Source organism: Belonocnema kinseyi, chromosome 5, assembly GCF_010883055.1.
Source record: "Belonocnema kinseyi isolate 2016_QV_RU_SX_M_011 chromosome 5, B_treatae_v1, whole genome shotgun sequence".
NCBI lineage: Eukaryota > Metazoa > Arthropoda > Insecta > Hymenoptera > Cynipidae > Belonocnema > Belonocnema kinseyi.
In genome coordinates this window covers 140,707,268-140,729,017 of record NC_046661.1, presented here as the reverse complement: position 1 = coordinate 140,729,017, position 21,750 = coordinate 140,707,268, and the positions used below count along the sequence as shown (strand labels likewise).

Sequence of the window (21,750 nt, the reverse complement as noted above, 5' to 3'; positions counted from 1 at the left end):
CTGTTAATTTACAGACTGAAATTCTAAATATCAATAAAATTTATCAGAGTATTATAAAATAATGTTTTTAATATTAATCATCTCTATATGTATATATGTGTACATGTATGTATGCTATATGTGTGTATATATATATATATGCATATGTGTGGATGTGTACATATACACATTTTTAAAAAAAATTAAACAATTTTTTTTTAATTTCTTATTTCAAATTTAAACTCAATTACGCGCTTCCACATCAGTGGTTTTCAATGGAATCTTGCCTATTACATCATCGTTCATTACGTATTCTTCATGTATTTCTAAAACTGTCAATTTCTGTTCGTCCGTCCTAACCTACGCCAATTTTGTTTTCTCGTACAATTTTTAAAAAATGTAGTTGCAATCGATTGAAGTCTCGAAAAAATTTTTTGAGACTTCAAAAAATGACCAAATTTTAATTAATTTTCTTAAAACTATTGACTGAAATGTTCCTTTTTTTTTGACTGAAAATTGATCTGTTTGACTATTTAAACTATCATCAACTCAGGTAACAATGTATTTAAATCTACGTAATTATCCATCATATTTGTTCGTACTAAAATTACTAATTTTTAATATAATTATTTAGGTTTAAGAACCCTTGAAAAACGTACGCATGTGTACTGAAACGTCAGGAAGTTTTGAAAGGAGTTTTTTCTATTAAATAAATATCTGAGTTTCGAAGAACATGTTTTTTTGACTCTTATTTATTTTTTCGATTTAAGATTGGACCGTAAGACATAAATAATTTGAGATCTACGATTTGAAATCAATAAATATCAACGGTCGAAGAAAGGATTGATTTGTTTCATCAAATCATTTTACAAATCTGTATAGTTTTTAATACTTGTTTATAATGGATTGTTTTAAATGAACGGTCAAATATTGCTAATAATTAACGATATTTTCTTTTTTTAATTAAAAAATTTCAAATCGAATAAGTTAAAAATAAAATTTTTTTAGACTGAAATAATATTTGAAGTCATAATTGAAAATAATTTTATAAACTAATATTTATTAATTCTTTAATTTTGCACGGATTCAGAATCATCTTGTAAAATCAATTATTTTTTAATTTTTAATACCTCAAATTAAATTTAGGACATTTTGTTTTAAAATTCTGTCAATTAAAAAAAATCATAATCGAAAAACAAATAAATTAATTTTCTGTCAAATAATTGGTGTTTTAACTAATACAATGTACAGAATAAAGTTTCAACCAAAAATAGAATAGTTCAATTTCCAGAAAAAAACTGTGATAAAAAATTGAATTGAACAAGAAAAAAAAACAACGAAATTGCAACAAAATTGTGACATTTTCTATGAAAAAGGTGAATTTTTGACTAAGAAGATTAATGCTCTATAAAAAAAAATAATTTTCCGACTTAACCAATATATACGATTAATTTTTAATCAATCCTATAATAGTTACATTTTCAGATGAAGATAAATAATTTTAAACAGAAAAAATTGAATTTCAACAAAGTTGTTAAATTGTCAACCAATCAGATGAATTTTCGATCAAGAAAATTAATGATATGCAAAAAAAGACCAATTTTAAACAAAATTTATGAATTCTCAACGAAATTATTTAATTTTAAAGTCAAAAAGACGAAATATGTACAAAAAGTTGAATTTTTTAAGCGAAAAATATCAGTTTTCAATCAAAGAGTTAAAATTTCAACGAAATAGTTAAATTTTCAACCATAATTAAAAAACCTTGTTAAAAAAAACGTATTTTTTTACAAAGTAGTTCAACTCTTAGTGAAATAATCGACTTTTAAACCCAAGAAGATGTACAGTTGATATTTCAACCAAAAAATTGCATTTTTGACCAAAAATGATACATTTTCAACCATAAAGATTACATTTCTACTAAACAAGGTCAATTTCCAACAAAATACATGAACTTTCAACGAAATTATTTAATTTTAAAGTCAGAAAGAGTATTATCTACAAAAAGCTGAATTTTTGATCTAATTTAAAGGCAAACAGTTGAATTTTCAACTATAATGATGAATCCTTAATAAGAAAAAATTAATTGATTTACGAAGTAGTTCAATTTTATGTGAATAATCGAATTTTCCACCCAAAAATTATGATTTCAATTTTTAACAATATAGTTGCATTTACAACAAAACGACTTTGCAGCGAAAAACTATTTATAGTTGATAATTTAACCGAAGAAAGTAATTTTTAATCAAAATGTATAAATTTTTCATAAAACAATTTAATTTCTACAAAGAAAGGCGACTTTGTAACAAAATACATGATTTTTTAACCAAAAATGGTATAGATTAATTGTCAGTTTAAAAAATCTATTTTCAACGAAAGAGATGAACCTTCAAATAAAAAAATAAATAAAAATGTTAACAAGATAGTTGAACTTTTGATAGAAAATAGGACTTTTTTACAAAATAGTTAAATTTTGAACAAAATAATTAATTTTACAATCAAATAATTGAGTTTTTATCCAAACGAGATTAATTCCAAAATCGCCAATTTCTTTAATTTCATACAAATGCAGATCAAGATATAAATAATACTATTATAATATAACACAATCATAGTATTATCATTAATAATAATAATAATAATATATACATATTTATATATATAGAAGTTATAATATTTATATAATTTATATTTTATACTTGAAATAACGTAACCTCAAAATATACTTATATAAAGAGGCGTGCGAAGTAGTCAAATCATGAAAATCGCCAGCATCGAAATCTGAAATTATGAAAATCCCAATCTCTTCATTTTATTTCAAAGCAGATAGAGATATAAATAGAACCGCCGAAATGTTCCGACTGGCAATCGTGCACCTTCGAGTTTTCAAATTTAGAAGAGAATAAATGGGTTGCGCGCGCAACCCAGTCATTTTTTTCATCGTCTCCGAATATAATCACACGGACATAGACCTGTGATAGTATTGGACCACGTCTCGTTTCAGATCTGGGATCACTGCATCGTTTACGGCGTATGAATTTTCAATATAGTTAGATTGATCATTACATAATTAGCCGGTATAGAAAGACAGAAGATTGAACACTCAAAAATTACTCTCGTATATAAATAAAATGAGATATATCCTCAACGCAAGTCTAGGAAAAACGAGCAAACATGACGAACCGTTTGCAGAATGTACAGCAAGTGCCGGTTTCAAAGGAAAAGTCGGAATTCGAATTCACTCAGAAATTATGATAAATCAAATGTTGATATGATTTGATAATAAGAATTAATTAAATTTACCTCATACATGCCATGTTTCGGGAAATAATAGTCGGTACTCGATGCATTGTTGGATTTTTAGAATCAAACGTTTCGGATAGACAAGTATTTTTTTCACAAAATGACAAACAATGACGAATTTTCCAGGGGTATACGAGGTAGAGTACTATATTAAGCAGGAATATCCAACCGCCATATTGGTTCCTGGACAGTTCGCGGGAAGCAATGCGATAAGCATGTCGTATAATTTAATTAAAATTAAGTTTAATAAAAGGAAAACTGGCCTGTTGAATTGCTCCATTTTGTGAAAATAGGAGCGAGGATGAATTTAAACTTTACCGTTTTCCACCAGGACGAGGAGAAAGACTGTCAATGTGGATCATAATTTGTAGACGCGACAAATGGGACCGAATTCAAATTCAAGATTATGCGAAGTACTCATATTTATGACTATAACAATATAATTTAAATATTTGGGATATGAAGCTTATGTTGATATGTAATTAAAATTCCTTTGAGAACTTTTTTTATATTTTGAAGCGAAATCAAATACAGAAGAAAGTAAGGTTAGGAACCCGTTTTTCCTCAGAACGTCGCCACATTAACCCACGCCAATAAAAAAGACGTATGATGTGAAATGTATATAGCTATCATAATCAACTGTTGGAAAAGTATTGTATTAATGTTTGAACTATAGTCTATTATTATTTTATTATTCGTTACTGTTTATTTGACAAAACATATGATTATAATTTTAGCGCACGCCTATTTGTAAATTGAGTAAAATTTAGTTTACAATCATAATTTTTGCAAGAACTATTTTTGTCAAATCTGTGGGTTAAAAAGCCATATAGTCTAATTTAAATATTCCATATATTATGCTACATATTATTTTTATTTCTAATTTATGTTTTGATAACAATACTTTAACATAAGTTTTAAATAAATAATCCATATCATGTAAATGTATTTATATAATTCGATATTAAGTTAGTGACTGAATTGAATTCGGAGGGGAAATGTCGGTCAAACTAAGCCAACAGATGGCACCACAAAAAGTGGGTCTGTCTTTTCCATTGAATTGCATTAAAAAAAGCAAAAATAATTAAACACTTGATGCTGTTTACTAATAAGCAAAAAATAATATATGAAAAAATAAGAGTAACTATTACTAATTATTTCAAAAAAGAAAAAGTCATAAAGATATGTAATTTAATATGAATAAAATTTAATTTTGAGATACATTTTGAAAGCAGTTCGAACTTCATATTTCTATAGTTTATTTTGCTGATATTATTGATTTTATTATTTGTTCTAGTTAAACAAAATTATTAATCGTTGAAATTATTAATGTAGCTAATGAAAAAATTAATAATATTTAAGACCTCAATGACAAAAATATTTAAAACATATACATGATCAGAAGAATTAATAAAAAATATATTACTTATATCCAATATAAATTTAATAATAATTAGAATATATAAGACTACAATTTGAATTGCAAAGTAAAGCATCTTTGTAGTTTTAAAATCTTAATAATTTTCAGTTTTGAAGGAAACATTGTTAAAAAGTAGTGGTACTTGTAATTAAAATGTTTGAGCGAATCAAGTTTCAAATCAAGTAATTTGAGGGAATCATTTGGTAACAAGTCAATGACACGAATGATAAATGAGAAAATGGATTTAATATTATTTAATATAATGTATATATTTAATTAAATTGAACCAAACATCACATATACATTTATACAGTTCAATAATTTATTTGTTGCTAAATCTTGAAAGCTTTTTTCTCGCTGCATGCAGCCCCTAATAATTTTATTAAAAAATTTAAATTTGAAGGAGCTTTTGAAATAAATAATCAGTTATATTATTGAAAACATTAGTTCTAAAATAAACAAACCATAAGCTATTAAAATCTATAAACAAACAAACTGTACTCATGACGCACAGTTGGAGGAAATGCACTTTTTTCATTCAAAAATGTCCAGAGCCTTGAATTTTCTTGCGATTTTGAATTTGTCTGTTTTAAATTAAAGATCATTAAATTCTATAGATTTTGTCTCTCCGAAATTTTGTCTCATCTATTTTTTTATTAATAACTTTACCAGTCAAAGTATCAACAAAGTCTTATCACCGGTGAAAAATTTTTTTTGCTAAAAGTGCTTCACATTATTGTAGGAATGACATTTAATAACCAAAATAATTTAAAAGTTTATAATAACCACTGTGATAAACAATTTTTGTGTCAAAATATTAGAATTTGAGATTTTTCAAATTATAATTTTTTTCAATGGCCAGAACTACTTCAGGTATTCCTTAAAATAATAAATATTTAATAATATTTGATAAAATATATTAATTTAAATTTTTGTAACCAAATTAGATAAACAAATTTAAAATGTTTGCCCTTCTGCATAGAAATTTCTTTTTGCACTGGAAATGTTTTAAGCTATTGGACGAATGTTTATAAACATGTAAGTTGTTATATTCCACTAAATATGATCAAAGATACATTGTTTAGGAATATCCGTAGCCATTGTAGCGATTAAAGAAAATAAAATTTTTTATAAAACCTTACATTTGAATATTTGGTCACGAGATTTATTTATAACAATGGTTATTGTTAACTTCCTAAATATTGTTGTGACTAGCAGTCATTCGCCCAACAGCTTAAAATATTTTCAGTATAAAAAAAAATTCTATGCGAGAGGACCAAAATTTTTAATTTTTTTACCTAAGGTATTAACAAAAATTTAAATTGTTATATTTTATCAAATATTATTAAATATTTATTCTTTTAGGGAATACTTGAATTCTTCCTGGCGCTTTGAGGAAAGAATAATTTGAAAAATTTCAAATAATAATATTTTGCTACAAAAATTGTTCCTGACAATAGTTATTATAAACTTTTAAATTATTTTTGTAATTAAATGTCATTCCTACATTAATGTGAAGCACTTTTAGCATCAAAAAATTTTACTGATAATAAGACTATTTGTTAATTTGTTTATAAAATTTGTTTGCAACAAATAAATGGAATGATAAACAAATTATTTGTATTTTTTGATTCCCTAAACATTAATTCAAGACAATATAAAATTTTTTGATCAGTTATCAAAGCGTAAAAAATTGTTTTGTACACAATTTCAGTTTTTCCATGCTTTGAGTAGAAAAATTATTAATAAAAAAATAGAGAAGACAAAAGTTCGAAGCGTCAAGCTGAACGAAAAAAGTGAATTTCCTCCTACTGTCCGTTATGAGTGCGGTAGGTTTGTTTATAGAGTTTAATAGTTTATAGTCTGTTCATTTTAGATATGAGGTTTGCAGTAATATAGTTTACTATTTAATGCAAAATCTCATTTAAATTAAAATTTTTAAATAAAATTATTAGGCGTTGAATGCAGCGAGAAAAAAGGTTTCAAGATTAAGCGACAAATAAATGATTGCACTGTATAAATTTATATATGATATTCGGTTCAATTTAAATAAATATATGCATTATATTAAATAATATTAAATCCAATTTCTCATTTATTAGACTTTTCATTGACTTTTTACCAAATTATTCCCTTAATACACAATCTACGTCATATATTTTTTACTAATTCTTCTGATCATGTACATGTTTTAAATATTTTTGTCATTGAGGTCTTTACTATTATTAATTTTTTCATTAGATACACTAATAATTTTAACAAAAAATATTTTTTTTAATTTTAACAAATAATAAAATTAATAACATGAGCAAAATAAATCACAAAAATATAAAGTTCGAACTTCTTTCAAAATGTATCTCAAAATTGAATTTTATTCATATTAAACTACATATTTTCATGACTTTTTCTTTTTTTAAATAATTAGTAATAGATAGACTTACTTTTTTATCTATTTTTTTTTGTTTATTTGCGAACAGCATCAAGTTTTTAATTATTTTTGGTTTTTCTTAATGCAATTCAATGAAAAAGACAGACCTACTTTTTGTGGCGCCATCTGTTGGATTAGTTTAACCGACAATTCCCCTCCGTATCTTAAGAAAACAGAAAAGTGGGTGCGATGCATGGGGCTGATAGTACCTTATGCAGGTAACGGCATGCGTAGAGTTCGAGAGGCGGTAACTTACATCAGGAACGCCGGTAACTTACCGGTAAGTTCTCAAGCGATTTGTTTGTGAGGAATTTACGAGAATTTAAGTTTCTCACTGAAATAAATGTAAAGCAGCCCTATGCATCGCCCGTGTATGTGTATATAGTAGTTGTTATTTTAGCATCCGGAGGGGTATCGTAGTTCAGGTAAATCCAATAGATGGTGCTCCGATCAGGTAAGCCTGTTTAGCCATTGTTACGTACAGCAAAATTACAAAAATTCATTAAAAACTTCATACTTTTTATAAATATAAAAGGAATAACGTCGTTTTCAATAACAATAAGAGCAGCTGTAACTAGTTAGCCAAAAAATGCATCAAAACATGTAATTTAATATTAGGAAAATTGAATATAAGGTTGAGTATTCTGAAAACAGTTTGAATTTTATTCATATTTTTCCATTGTTTATTTCGTTAATGTAATTAATTAAATAATTTTATAAACAACTGTAATTGTTGCAAATATAAAAAATTGATTGATAATATTACTTGACTAATAATAATAATAATAGTAATAACAATATTTAATCATTAATCATTAGCCTTATAATACACTCTTTTATCAATTCATCTATACATTTCCACTCTCTAAAAAATATATAATCATATATAATTTGTTTATAATCAGGGTGGCGACTTGAGCAGGAAACTGGAAAGGACTTGGAAAAAACCACGAAATGACCGAAAATTGAATTAAAAATAGTTCATTTATTTTGTCTACAGTTTCAGAGCCTATGATTGAAAATAGTTATTGTTTTTATTATAGGACAGGGAATCTTAGCAAATAAATTAAATTTCCCTTGAGATTTAGGAGAAAGGAGTTTCAAAAATCTCTGTTCCCTTCTTCGGAATTTTAATTGAAAATTGAAAATTTATTTATTTCGTGAACAATTCGCATATGTTGTTAAAAAATTGACTTTTTCGGTAGGAAATGAGTTTTTTCTTTGAAAGTTAATCTTCTTATTTAAAAATTCTTCTTTTTCGTTGAGAATTTAAGTATTTACGAGTGAAATATTCATAATTTTAGTTAAAAATTCATCTTTTAGGGTACACATAAATTTTCTTAGTTGAAAAATAAACTCGTTTGTTGAAAATTAATTTGTTTAAATTGAAGATTCATTATTTCTATTTAAAATTCATATTTTGTCTGAACATTCATTTTTTGACAGAAAATTTAATTGTTCAGTTTTTGGTTGAAAAATGGTCTTTTTAGTTTGAGATTCGCCTTTTTTGGTTCAACATTGATTTTTTTAACTTGAAGCTTAATTATTTAAGTTTTGATTGACAACTGATTTATTTTAGTAAAACATATTTTGTTATTGAAAGTTTAACTGTTTCAGTTGAATATTCATTGTTCAGTTAAAAACTCATATTTTTGTTTAAAATTTAACTATTCCAGTTGATGATTCAACATTTTAGTTGAAAATTCATCAGTAAAGATAAAAGTTACTTTTTTACTAAGAATGTAACTAGTTCATATTCTGTTAAAAATGTTGTTTTCTAGTTTAAAATTTAAATATTTGTTTGAAAATGTCTCCTTTAATTTAAGATTCATCTTTTCGGTTAAAAATTTATTATTTTAGTTGAAAATTCTTTTGTTTGGTTTAGAATTCCACGAGTTTTGTTATAGATGATTTTTTTCCTCAGTATAAACTTTTTTCTATACCCCTTAAATATTTTTAAAACAAATTTTTAACTACAAATGAGTTCTTATAAATATGTGTGATTTTTCCTACGGAATCTTTTTTTTATTAATAATCGATTTAGATTGTTAAAAATGAATTAGTTAAACAAAATAAATATAGAAAAATAATAAGAAACGAAATTAACAAACAGTGGACACTACACTTCCGTCTGGGCCTTTAACTTCTGCCGTCCAAATTATGTTACTGTCCCAAAAGTGTTGTTCACAAACTGGATTTCTGTTATCTCTGCGAAAAGCCTGCTGCCACCGTTTAATTTCTTTGGGATCTTTTGGCACAAGAAAAAAATGAAACTTTACTGAATTGCTGGTAAAGCCAGACGTACAACCCGGAGCTACTCATTTTAATCCCATTATTTTGCACTATCAATTAGAAAAAACTCTCAACACAATAAATCATTTACTTGGCTACAAGTTCTTATAATTTAAACTTTCAATTTTACATATTTTTCTCAAATAAATCACTTTTAATAGAAAATTTTCCGGTTTTGCCAATACAAAACAGTGCAAAAGATGCAAATACAGGCTTACCTGATCGGAGCACCATCTATTAGATTTATTTGAACTGCGATACCTCTCCGGATGCTTAGAGAATAGAAAAGTGGGGGCAATGCATGGGCCTGATGTAAAGTTTTGAGTTCAAATGGTTTTGAATGCTACCTGTCAAGATTTTTAGTAACTTAGGGATTATTTTACTAAATGTTGGTAATGATAATGTACATTTAACAAATTTAATTACTTTCAGAGTTATTCCAATTTTTAGAAAACATCGAAATTTGAAGTTTTTTTTGGAGCATCTTTTATAAAATTGACATTTTGTCGCCAATTTGGATTTATTAGACGCATCATTTTATTAAATCTCGTGTTATAATATGGAAAGGTTGTTAAAATTGTTTTTTTTTCATTGAAAAAGATAAATTAGTCAAAAAGAATATTATTTAAGAATATTGATCAGACCGAGTAAGATAATGACTTAACAACAAAGAATAGTTTTAAATCACAACAATGATATTTAATCTTTAGTCTGCTTTTTTTTCACTCCAAAAACTAGATAGAGCGCATATTTAAGAATGTCTATCAGACTGAGTAACTTTCATTACAGTATTAATCAGGGTTGCGAAGTGACGCGCCACTCGAGGTTTTTTACGTAAATTACCGAAATTAAGTAATTTACGTAGAAAACCGGTAAATTACATAACAAAGATAATGATTGTCTGTTTTGAACTTTTGAATTTCCTTGCACGTGACATAACCTCATTCAAACCTTAATTAATTTGTGGATTCTGGATATTAAACTAACAAACAGTTACAATGATGAGAAAGAAGATTTCTACGAGGATTTCAAAGACCCCATGGAAAGCTTTAAGTTTTGAGAGAGTGAAAGCAAAATTTGTCGTGTAGATATGTGTACTTCATGTAAAAAAAAAAAGAATTTCTTATCGCAAAGTTAATACCAATAAAAAAGTATCTTTATAACTATATTAAATTGAGTTGTTTTTTCCATGAATTAGACTTGTTTCATTTTCATAAAATTATACTATTAATGTTTAGATGTTGGACATCAATGAGAATTTAAATTTAAATATAATTTGAATTTCGTTTTTTGCCTATACAAAACTCGTAATTAATCAATTAAATTACAATAATAAAAGTTTAATTTGTCATACAATTACTCTTTATTCATAAAATATTTCTAGATCATATCATTTTACTTTTAAATCACTAATTATTGATTAGTGTTATTGACATTATGGTAGTCATCACTGTTAAATGTTTACTGATATTTTTTTATTTCTTCTTTTCGGGAAACTTTTATTTTTCATCTTGCCTTAATTTTCAAAATTTGAAATAATAATTGAAAAACGACCGGCAAGCACAGGTCTACAGACTACAAACCACACGCAGAGGTTACGTACTTATATCAGATCAGACAAATCACAGCCTTCGAAATATTCGCAAGTTTCATATTGACGTAATTTACAATAATTTACATAATGTAAAGAACTTCGGACGTAAATTACGTGGTAAATTTTAGTAGAAATCCACGTAAATTACCTGGAGTAAATAACGTACACAACCCTGGTATTAATTCTCCAATCTGATCAACGAACTGTTATATAGATTATAACCGATAAAGATGTGTTTACATGCCTATCTACCAGTGATTGATACGTATAATACATTACGTATATTACATGGTTTTAGACATGCATATTACTACGTATATTACGTCCTCAGTTTTCTACAAATGTATTTTAAATTTGAGCACGTGACTATATGGGCGGGATTTTTGAATTATTTACTCTAAAAATACCCGATTGCCTTATAGAAATAACTAATATTGAGCAATTAATTCAGTGTTTGTCATTATTTATCACATTCCTAAACAAATTACTTAAAAAATAATAATAATATACGTGTTTATTGTCCTTCATAATCCGCAACGTTTTCGAGCATGTGGAACACGAGTGTAATTAATCGTTCGCGCTCGAAATTGATGGTTTCCACTCCTGAAATGTTTTTTACACTTGTTCTTAACATTTTTATTCTTAAAATTAAAATTAAATTATTGAACAGATTTATAAGAGGTTACGTCAATTGTTCGAGTCTGTCAAATGCAGTCCCGCCCAAATAAATAACGTTCGCCGTCTTTGATATGTATTATACATAGTTTTCTACAATTTTCTACGTATATTACGTCGTTTATGTATTATACATAGAAAACCTCGAGTGACATGTCACAACCCATCTCTGCTGTCTACTGGTCGCCAGCCAGCAGAAAAGTCATGAGAGTAAAAGAGACAGAGAGTGGAAAATTGGAAGAAAAGTAATCTATTTCTTTTACTCTAATGACTTTTCTGCTGGCTGGCGACCAGTATAAACGTTATTTAGTTTGAAAAACAACAAAATAATAGTAAAAAAATGAAAGTTCTCATAAATTCTCGCATTCTCGGTAATATACGGCAACGTCCTCCGTTACCTTCTCCAAATCTCTGTAATTGAGAACTTTCTAACTCTAGACATGCGCCGTTTTATGAACTAAAACTCCAAGGTGCTAAGACCCTTTCACCAAATAATTTCAGAACCAGTAAATTCTCTGGCGGGAAGATTCAAATGGCTTTAAACTGGAATTTATTATGAATGTATAGAATCAAAGGAGCAAAGTAACCTCAATTGTGATTGGTTATTCGACACTAAAAGTGAGTGACGTCAGCATTTTGATTGGTTGAAAGCTAAAAGTAGGGATAAATCCCGCCCAAAACGAGATTATGAATATAGATGCAGACCTCTGAAGTTTTCTGAAGACCTCTGTCAAGTTTCAACCTGATCAGAGGTTAATTGGCGGATATCTGACAAGTCGGCGTGCTCTTAAGAAAACCTTAAACCGGCGACTCTTAAGCTTTTTAGTTTTTTTGTTGATTATACAAACTTAGTGCGGCCATTAAATACCTATATTTAAAAGACGGTTAAACAGTGGGTTTCTGAATTTAAGATAGGTCGCACGAGCACATCTGACGAACAACGTTCAGGATGCCCTGTTGAGGTCGCAACTTCCGAAATGATCGAAAAAATGAAAAAAAAGGTGATAAGAGGACCGCAGATTTAAGGTAAGTGAGATAGCTGAGGTTACTAGGGTGTCAACTGAGCGTGTACGCAATATTTTACATGAACATTTGGGCATGGAGAAGCACTGTGCTAGGTGGGTGCCGCGTTTGCTAACAGTCGATCCAAAATCGTCGACAACGCACCTCCCCATAGGTCGGTCGTTGCGATGGCTAAAGTCAACGAACTGAAGTTGAAATTGCTCTCCCATCCACCATATTCGGCCCCCAGCGACTATCATATGTTCCTTAACCTTAAAAAATGGCTCGGAGGTAAATAATTTCAGAACGAGGAAGTGGTCGATGCTCTAAATGAGTATTTTGGTGGAATTGATGAACCGTTCTATAAAAATGGCATCACTGCATTAGAGCACCGTTATGAGAAATGTATTAAGCTTGAGGGAGATTATGTTAAAATATGAAGTGAAAAAAAACGAAGAAAGTTGTTTTTCCTTATCAGGCTGGAAACTATTCACCCCACCCTCGTATTGGCTTCTTTTGCGTTCCACATAAGGGTGTATCTCAAAATTCTTGTTCCACTAATGGGCGATCTGACTAGCTTAAAAAATATCTGTTCATAATAATCAATTATAAAATTAATAATCTGGGTGCTATCTTCACAGGCCTGGAACGCCACTCTCAAAGGCCAACTTCTGCAATTACCTTTTTCTAGTGAATAATTTTATATTCATAAATTTGTTTTTATTATCAACTAAAGATAGAAATAAAATGATTAAATGCGTTTTACACTCATAAGTGAAAGCACATACACAAACGTGCTCACACAAGTTTATATGTATCCTACAACGAAGAAGCAGTTTTCTCAAAAGTTTTTTAAACAATGATATTTTAAAACTTGCTGTGTTCTTTAATTAAACAGAAAGTAGATTCTGTAAACTTAATTCCTTATTCGTGCTTTCCCATGTTGTCGATATCCTCTTGTGGCGATTGATTGCCTCCTGGTGGCGTGTGATTTGTTCCTCGTGAAAAGAGAGCTCGCTATTCATTTCCTCGCGAATGTTTTTAAACTGATGTTTTCGCTGAAGCAAAATAATTAATAAAATGTTTGCGTTTAATTTTAATATTAACTTTTCATAAAATTTTTATTCGATTTAATGCTTCTTTTTATTTTGATATTATTTTTCACTTTTGGATCGCACTTTAAGGCCATGTGACGAGTAGGTCACGTGACTACATTCCTCCCTTACCTACATTTTTTAATTTCCTAACTTATTTTAACACGAAGCGCCATATCGAGAAAAAAACTTGGTATAATAAATAAGAAGCAATAAGAAAAGTGTTTTTTTTTTATTGTAAATATGTTTTTTATTAATAAAAAAAGTTTAGAGAATATTTTATTCAAATTCGTTCAAGACAAAATGGCGCCTGTGCATCATTTCTCAGTCGGCGCCTATTTTAAGGTGTTCACGGCCTGGACGTGGACACCGACAATTTTTTCGTCCTCCATCTTTTAGTATATTTTTACCACCACAAAAAACCTTTTAGGTAAAAAATTTGATTTTTTAAAAATTCCACAGTGGTTTAAGCCCTTAAACGATGGCTGAAATTCAGTAAACGATTCTAAAATAAAAAAACGTGACTTAGTAGAAAGGTTATTTGAGGTTATGTTCAGCATGTGTTAATATTTTCTTTCACTCAATAATATCGTCACTAATATTTATTTACATATTAAATTAATCACGGTAATCGGGTTTTAGAACTTCCTAAATGTTTTTATAAAAATAAAATATATTTAATGCGTTCACTTGATCACGGAAAACTATCCCGGTAAGAAGCCTGGCATTAAAAGCTATTCAAAATTTTGAATTCTTAAGAATGCCGTTTCTTTTCTGCGTCTTTTAATCCTTATTAGGCAGCGAAAACACTACGATTCCAATCCCTTTTAAAGCCGATCGGAGCTGCCAGACGTAACCTCCAATAAATTAAAAACATCATTTTCGTTTGAAGCATTAGAATTCAATTCAAAAGCATGAACATTGCAAAATCTAGTAGGATTGTATACAAGAATACATCTCTTTATCGCAAAATGTTTGCATTTTTTAAATAATGTCAATTACAAAAATATAAAATCATGATAAAAAATTCAAAAAAATATTTTTCACCAGAAACATCTGTGCGGAAATTAATCCTGACATCGTAAAACGACCGGTGCTCTGTATTAAAAAGCTTTTTACCTCATTATTATTCGAAAAACAGTAAATAAAAGTTGCAATCTGTGCTGAATTAGAAGGGATTACAATTGTTCTATTTCTTGGTTGCTTTGTGATTCAACTAAAGAAATATCTTCTACTGCTGTGAAAATTCAAAACGGGAGGACAAAAACGGGATCCAGAAGTATTCAATATTTCTCACGTTACCATTGGATGCATGAAATTTTCAATACTTTTTAATGCAAGTCCGTCTACAGGGATATTATAATTATGTATTTATAACCACTTTCACAGAAAAAACTAGGGCTTCACTAAAGTTGTGGCTCAAATAAAAGTTGGTCTCATTTAGAACTTGAGCTCCAATAGATATCTGTAGAGAGCCGAAAGAGTTCCTTTAGAGCGCTCTCGAAAAGAACATTAAGACACGTTCACAAACCAAACGCTTGCAAAGTAGGACTGGTAAGTTAGGAATCTATTTACTGTTATCGACCGATGACTCGAGAAGAAAATTTGCTTGCATATGAATACGCCTTTATGTTGAAAACTTTGCAACATAACCTGCAAATTATATTTATCAAGTCATTATATCTATTTTCATTGTGGTATTATTTTGTAATTTAATAATCATCATTAAGTTATGCCTTTTAGAGTTCGATTATATGTGTGCTTAAGGTGAATATTGTGTTATTAATTAAACATAATATCTAAGTGGGCAAAGCCAAAAATAGCTTCTTTCGAAATAGGCTCAATTACAATTGGGATCCTTTAGAACCCCAAATGTTGTATCATTCAGAACTCATTTATTATTTTGGGTTCCTTTTCAGCAAGTGGGGTTCATTTTTGTTGCAGCTCCTTTGAACCAAAAATGGTTTCCAATGGAAACCTTAGATTTTTTTGTGTTATATGAAAGAAGGAAAATTTATTAGTATAATCGTTTCAGGAATATACGAATATATACGAATATACATTTCAAAATTAAACTGCTTGAAAAATCTGGAAATGACGTAAAATTCCGTTACGTGCGCACTGGTGACGTCTACGATAAAAAGGCCTATTGCCAATTGCAAATTAATGAAGCATATGCTTTACAATTCTAAAGTATTAAAGAATTAGAGTGTATATTTTTTATTAATTACTTGTTACCAACCTGATTATAGAAGTACTCATCTTCATTAACAGCGTCCATTCTAACAAAGGAACCATTAGATGAGCGAATGGCACGGTCACGGCCACCTCCTACTCCATCACCACTGCCAGGTTTGTCAGACATTCTGACATTACTGAAAGATCAATGGGAATGTTGCATGAAATGTGATAAAAATATATTTTGATTCTTTAGTAGATCATTGTTATTATTACGACAAAAAATTATTGGTTTAAATAATTAATTTTTGTCACAAGCTTAAGATGGTTACTGCTCAACATGTCGAATGCATTTTTGGTTAGAGTTGGATATTATTTTTGATTATTTAACACGGGTCTGTCCCGGCATATATCATCAGTCACGGACGCATTTTTATAATGCAATCAAATGATTCGATGAGATTAGTGTGCCCCGCTATATTGGAGAAAGCCTGGGTTTTACCCTGTTCATTGACGGACTGGGTTGCAGTCAAGTACACGATGGGGGGACCTACAGCTTAAGGTGGCTTCCGAACCACAAGAACCTCGGTAAAGGTACATACAAAAATTTCCAGACGTACCGGCTCAGGGATCGAAGCCCGGACTACTATTATTATTATTATTATTATTTTTATTAGGAGTGCGTTTTAGGGGACCACCCGGGTGCACTCGGAGCCGTTCCACAATGATAGGTGAGTGTTGGGCTTCACTCGGGTGAACCGTTCAGTGATCACTCGGGTGAAGAGTGAAGGTCACTCCAAGGGTGACTATTTCACCCACTGAAACTAGGTAGGTGGAAGTGAGTGAACAGTAGAATTGGCGGGCAGATATGGCGGAAATAGGAAGTTTAGTAGCAGACTAAAGTTTAGTATCTTCATCACTTTCCACTATTATTGAACACATCACTGTTTGTAATTACAATGACCTCATTACTGAAGTAGCAATTAAAATCTTATCCTGTTCTTGCATTTTTAAGACTTTTGTCTAAACGGCTTTCATGTATTATTATAAAATAAAAATGAATAATAATTACGAAAAAAATAATCAAAATTGTCTGCCCACATAGCTTCTGCCTATGGCCGCCGTGCTTGTATGTCCTGCGGTAGACAAATAAAAATTTTTTTCGGATCTATGTGTCCACCCTAGAATCGCATCCAGTCACAAAACACTTCTTAGCTAATATACTACCTTCTCTAGAGAATGCGCTGATATCTAAATCCATTTTTACATTTTTACCGGAGAAGGTATTAGATTCGTGTAAAATTTGATCCCCTCTCCGTTTTTGTGAAATTTTCTCGTTTTTAGACCCCCATAATCCGAAAAACAGGTTTTTATGAATGCGTCTGTATGTATGTATGCATGTATGTATGTATGTATGCCTGTCTGCCTGTCTATGAACACGATTACTTTAAAAAAATTGATCTATTAGATTTGCCTTTGGTACAATCGTTCAGTGTCCTAAATTATAGGTTAAATTCGTTAGCCAGCCATTTTCGATAAAAATTCAAAAAATGAGCGCTTTTTGAATATTTTTGGTACCAATTTTTTTTCATTCAAAATTTTTCTGTACGGATGTTCATAGCATTCAAAAATGCGAACAATTTATTCTAATTACTTTTGCCATAAAACCAAAAATTACCAGAGTAATAGCACTTACAAAATTCAAAAAAAAAGGCTGCTAATGGTTGATTACCTTCTGAGCATAAAACACCAACCAACTATGACACACGGTTGAAACAAATCGCCACCCTTCTGACCGCCAACCTGAATGATCGAAGTTTCGTAGGACTGTTTTTGTAACCAGACTCTTCACTCTAGACGCATTGAGAGACAATAGGGCACCACAACTGCGATGTAGAACACGATGCGGTAGAAAATTCAATTGACAAAGTCTAAGGTTAGGGATATAATTGAAAAGTTAAAAAATTGTAACGCTGCTATGTAGATCGTATGTGTAACATTTAAATCGTAAAAATAACATTGCAGTAAAGTGTTTAATAACAAATTTTTGTTAAAGAATGCGTTTTTTTGAAACAAGACAATAAAAATACGTTTGTTTTAATAGCAATGGATGTTATGCATTTTAATCATATACATTTTTGTAAATAATATACAATTTCAGGGACAAATTCAAGTGAGAAGGCCGAAACACGTGATGAGAGTGTTCGCTAAAGCCGAAGGAGCTTTAACCAAAGAGAATTTACAATTACCAAATTAATGTTGCCAAAGCTTGGATCTTTAGGTTTAAAAAGTCTGTGCGCAAGTGTGTGCGAAGCGCGAGAACCAACAGTAGTGCGCCGGAGGCGCGCTCAAATCCGCGAGACGCGCGATGAGAATGTGCCAGCGAAGCGGGCAGATTTTTTTATTATATCTTTGAACCCGCGAAACCTGATTGGTCAAAATTTTGAAAAGTAACATGGCGGCTAAAGTGGTCTTATTTCTGCTCAGCTGTATATCTTAGTGACTCCACATCTCTTTGAATGTAACCAAATAGACGTAAGCTATAAATTATTATTTTTTAAGTATTATAAACCTAAAAAAAATTATTTTCTCCATAACTCCCGGGTGAAAAAAGCTTGCATGGCTCAAGCATGGCAAGACACTTGGAAATATCTGGCTAAAGCATGGTTCACCGCTGAATGGCAGCATGGCGCAAGCCTTGCTCCTGTCCGTTTCCCATGTTTATGACACGGTAAACACAAATGAATATTCGTGAGAACCTGTAAATTTCAGAGAAAACTAGCCTGGGTTAAAAATGAAAATATTAGGTTTGCCAATAGCCAATACGTCTCTAAATACCATTAGTGAGTCGGCGACCGGGTGAACCAGGTCACACCTCAGATAGTTTAGCAAATATTCTACGAGAACTTTTTCAAAATTTAGAATGTTTCAACAGCTGAAATTACTAAAAATGGTGAGTCGACGATCAGGGTGCATCAGATCGAACACCAGGTAGTATAATACGTATTCTACGAGAAGTTTAAAAAATTTAAATTTGGTAAATAATGAAAACAATTCTAAATGGCGAGTCAACGACCCGGGTGAACCAGGTCGCCCCTCAGGTAGTTTAGCAAGTATTCGAAGACAACTTTTTCAAAATTCAGATTATTTCGACAGCCAAAATTACTAAAAATTAGAGTCGATTCTTTATATTTCAAACTACGTTACATAGAGCCTTTTTCATTGGTAATGAAGAGACATTCAAGAGGATAGACAATTATTCTCTTCTCTCTACCAATGAGATACTTCTTTTCACGCATGCGCATACGCTACTTTTTGTGACTGCTTGAGTCACACGAACGGATCTTAAAATTAAGCGTAGGTTTTAAATTTGTCTAATCTAAATTATTTTTTAAATATAATATTTCTGTCTGAATCCATTCATTTGGTCCATATCCCAGTTGCAAATATTTTAAATTGCAAAATAGAATATATAACTCGTTTTTTTGTCAATCCTGAAAAATTCGATTTTTGTGGATTGTTGCTTTGTACTGAGCTTTTTTATTCCTCATATTCATACAAAAATTAATTTAAGTGAGAGTTTTGTAAGCACGACTTAAAAGTGATTTGAAGTAGAAATATTTCGTACTCACAATTTTTCAATTTTTTAAATTGTAAAAGTGTAACAACGCCGGGCACGTTCACGAAGAAGCTATAAAACAAACAGAAAGAAAAAACATGCCCAGAGTGTTTACAATTTTTCAATTCAATTTATTTGTTTATTATTTTTTATGATCACATATAACTGGGAGTTTTTTCACATTTTTTAAAATATATTTTTCTCAAATTTTAAATTCATGCATACAAACGAAAATCAAGATATAAGTAAAGTCAATTTCCGGAAAGAGTACCATTGCAAAACCTTAAAAAAATGATTTTTCATTTTTAAACTATATTACTTGAGCCAAGTTATAGTAAAGAATTAATAATAATAGGTCATATATTTACGGAACCAGAAATGATGAAAAGCGCGCGATCTTAAAATCAAATTTCACAATAAAATTATAATTTCGAAGAATTAAATGAGGAAGAAGATAAGCTGAAATATAAACATATCAAAACAGTATGAAAAATATGAAAACAGAAATAATAATTTAAAAAATTTAATTTTGTATTTAAAAGTTACTTTTTTTTAGTTGAGAATTCGTGTTTTAAAAAGAAAATTTATCTTGGTGGTTAAAAATTTAAGTATTTCGGTAAAAATTAATTTTTTTAATTGAGAATTTAACTGTTCCATTTTTAGTTCAAAGTTTATCTTCTTTAGTTAAACAATTCATGTATTTTGGTAACATCAGTGTTTTTGGTAGAAAAGTAATTTTCTTGTTTAAAAAATTTTGTTGAAAACTCGTTCTTCGCTTGATTGGAAATTAACTTCTTTTTAAATGTTTATTATCAATTATTCGACATTTGGTTGAATAGCGAACTTTTACAATTGAAAATTTAACTATTTGATCAACAATTGATTTATTTTGTTTCTGGTAGAAAATTAATGTTTGTGGTTGAAAATTCATTTTCTTGGGTGAAATAATAATAATTTTTGTTAAAAATGTATTTCTTTGGTTGAAAATTGATTTATTTTGTTTAATTATTCGTCCTGTGTGTTTGAAAACATTTTTTTCCGCGGAATTTTTCAACTATTTCATGTTTTATTTAAAATTTACATTTGAAAAATTCAACTATTTTGTTGAAAATTCATATACACGTTTATTTAAAAATGATTCTTTTCGTGAAACATTAATGTTTTTGATTAAAAATGTATTTATTTAGTTGAAAATTCAACTTCTTCACGGGAATTGGATTTTTTGGACAATAATTATTTTTTGTTTTGTTAAAAAATGAACTATTTTTTTGAAAATTCTTCGCTTGTTGGTTGAAAATAATTTTGATAATTGAAAATTAACATATTCACTTTTTGGTTAAAAATTAATCTTTTTTTATTCGAAAATTCATCTTTTTGATTGAAAGTTCGTCCTTTTTTTTTTAAAATTAATTTTTTTTGTCTATTCCATTTTTGGTTTAAAAATCATATTTTTCAGTTGAAAATGTTTGAAAATTCATCTTTTTGGTTGGAAGTTGTCTTTTTTGTTAGAAAATTAATCTTCTTGATTGGAAACTCATCGTTATTGTTAGAAATTCAACTATTTGGTTAAGAGTTTTTTTTAAAGAAAGCTTCATAATTTCTTTAATTGGAATTGCACCTTTTATTGTAAGAAGTTGAAATATTTTGTTAAAAATCCAATTTTTTGAGTTAAGATTTATAATTAAAAATAATTGAAATAATTAAAACTAAATCACTTAAATAACTGAAAATAAATTAAGAATATTGCTTTTTTTAAATCAGAATAACTAACGTTTTAGCAATAATATCACTTTTTTCGCCTGTCACTCCAAAATTTTAGTTTAAGATTAGAAAATTACTTACGATGCATTTCCCAAATATTATTTATCTTAAATATTAAATTTAATATTCATAAAATTTCAAATATGTGCGCTAACAGCAACCAATGAAGTAGCTGGCGCGACTCAAGCGCAGTTCATCAAGTTCCCAAAATTAGGAGCACTGCTTACTTCTCACATCCCTGGCGGACCGAATGAACGCTACAACGCAACTATAAAGTAACCGTAAAGTAACTCTAAAGTAACCTTAATGTAATCTCACATTAGAATTAATAAAAGAGAAAATGTTATCTAAATTTTTGCAATTATAATAGTACGTTAAAATTTACGATGCATTGTGAAATTTTTA

The 21,750-nt window shown here is 29.2% G+C and overlaps 2 protein-coding genes across 2 annotated transcripts in view; both read right to left on the bottom strand.

Annotated features, from left to right (window-relative positions):
• The window catches only part of LOC117172637 (ATPase inhibitor mai-2, mitochondrial-like), a 24,490-nt gene extending 21,063 nt beyond the window's left edge, over window positions 1-3,427 (bottom strand). Inside the window, exon 1 of the mRNA XM_033360744.1 lies at window positions 3,283-3,427. Within this exon, the coding sequence (XP_033216635.1) occupies window positions 3,283-3,329 (47 nt within the window). The 5' untranslated portion in view covers window positions 3,330-3,427. The remainder of the gene's footprint in view (window positions 1-3,282) is intronic.
• Window positions 3,428-13,583: 10,156 nt separating this feature from the next.
• Window positions 13,584-16,152, bottom strand: LOC117173921 (ATPase inhibitor mai-2, mitochondrial-like). The gene is made up of 2 exons (XM_033362568.1): window positions 16,030-16,152; window positions 13,584-13,751 (listed from the first exon to the last, which is right to left on the bottom strand). Exons 1-2 carry the CDS (start codon window positions 16,150-16,152, stop codon window positions 13,584-13,586), a joined length of 291 nt encoding a protein of 96 aa, XP_033218459.1.
• Between the last annotated feature and the right edge of the window lie 5,598 nt (window positions 16,153-21,750).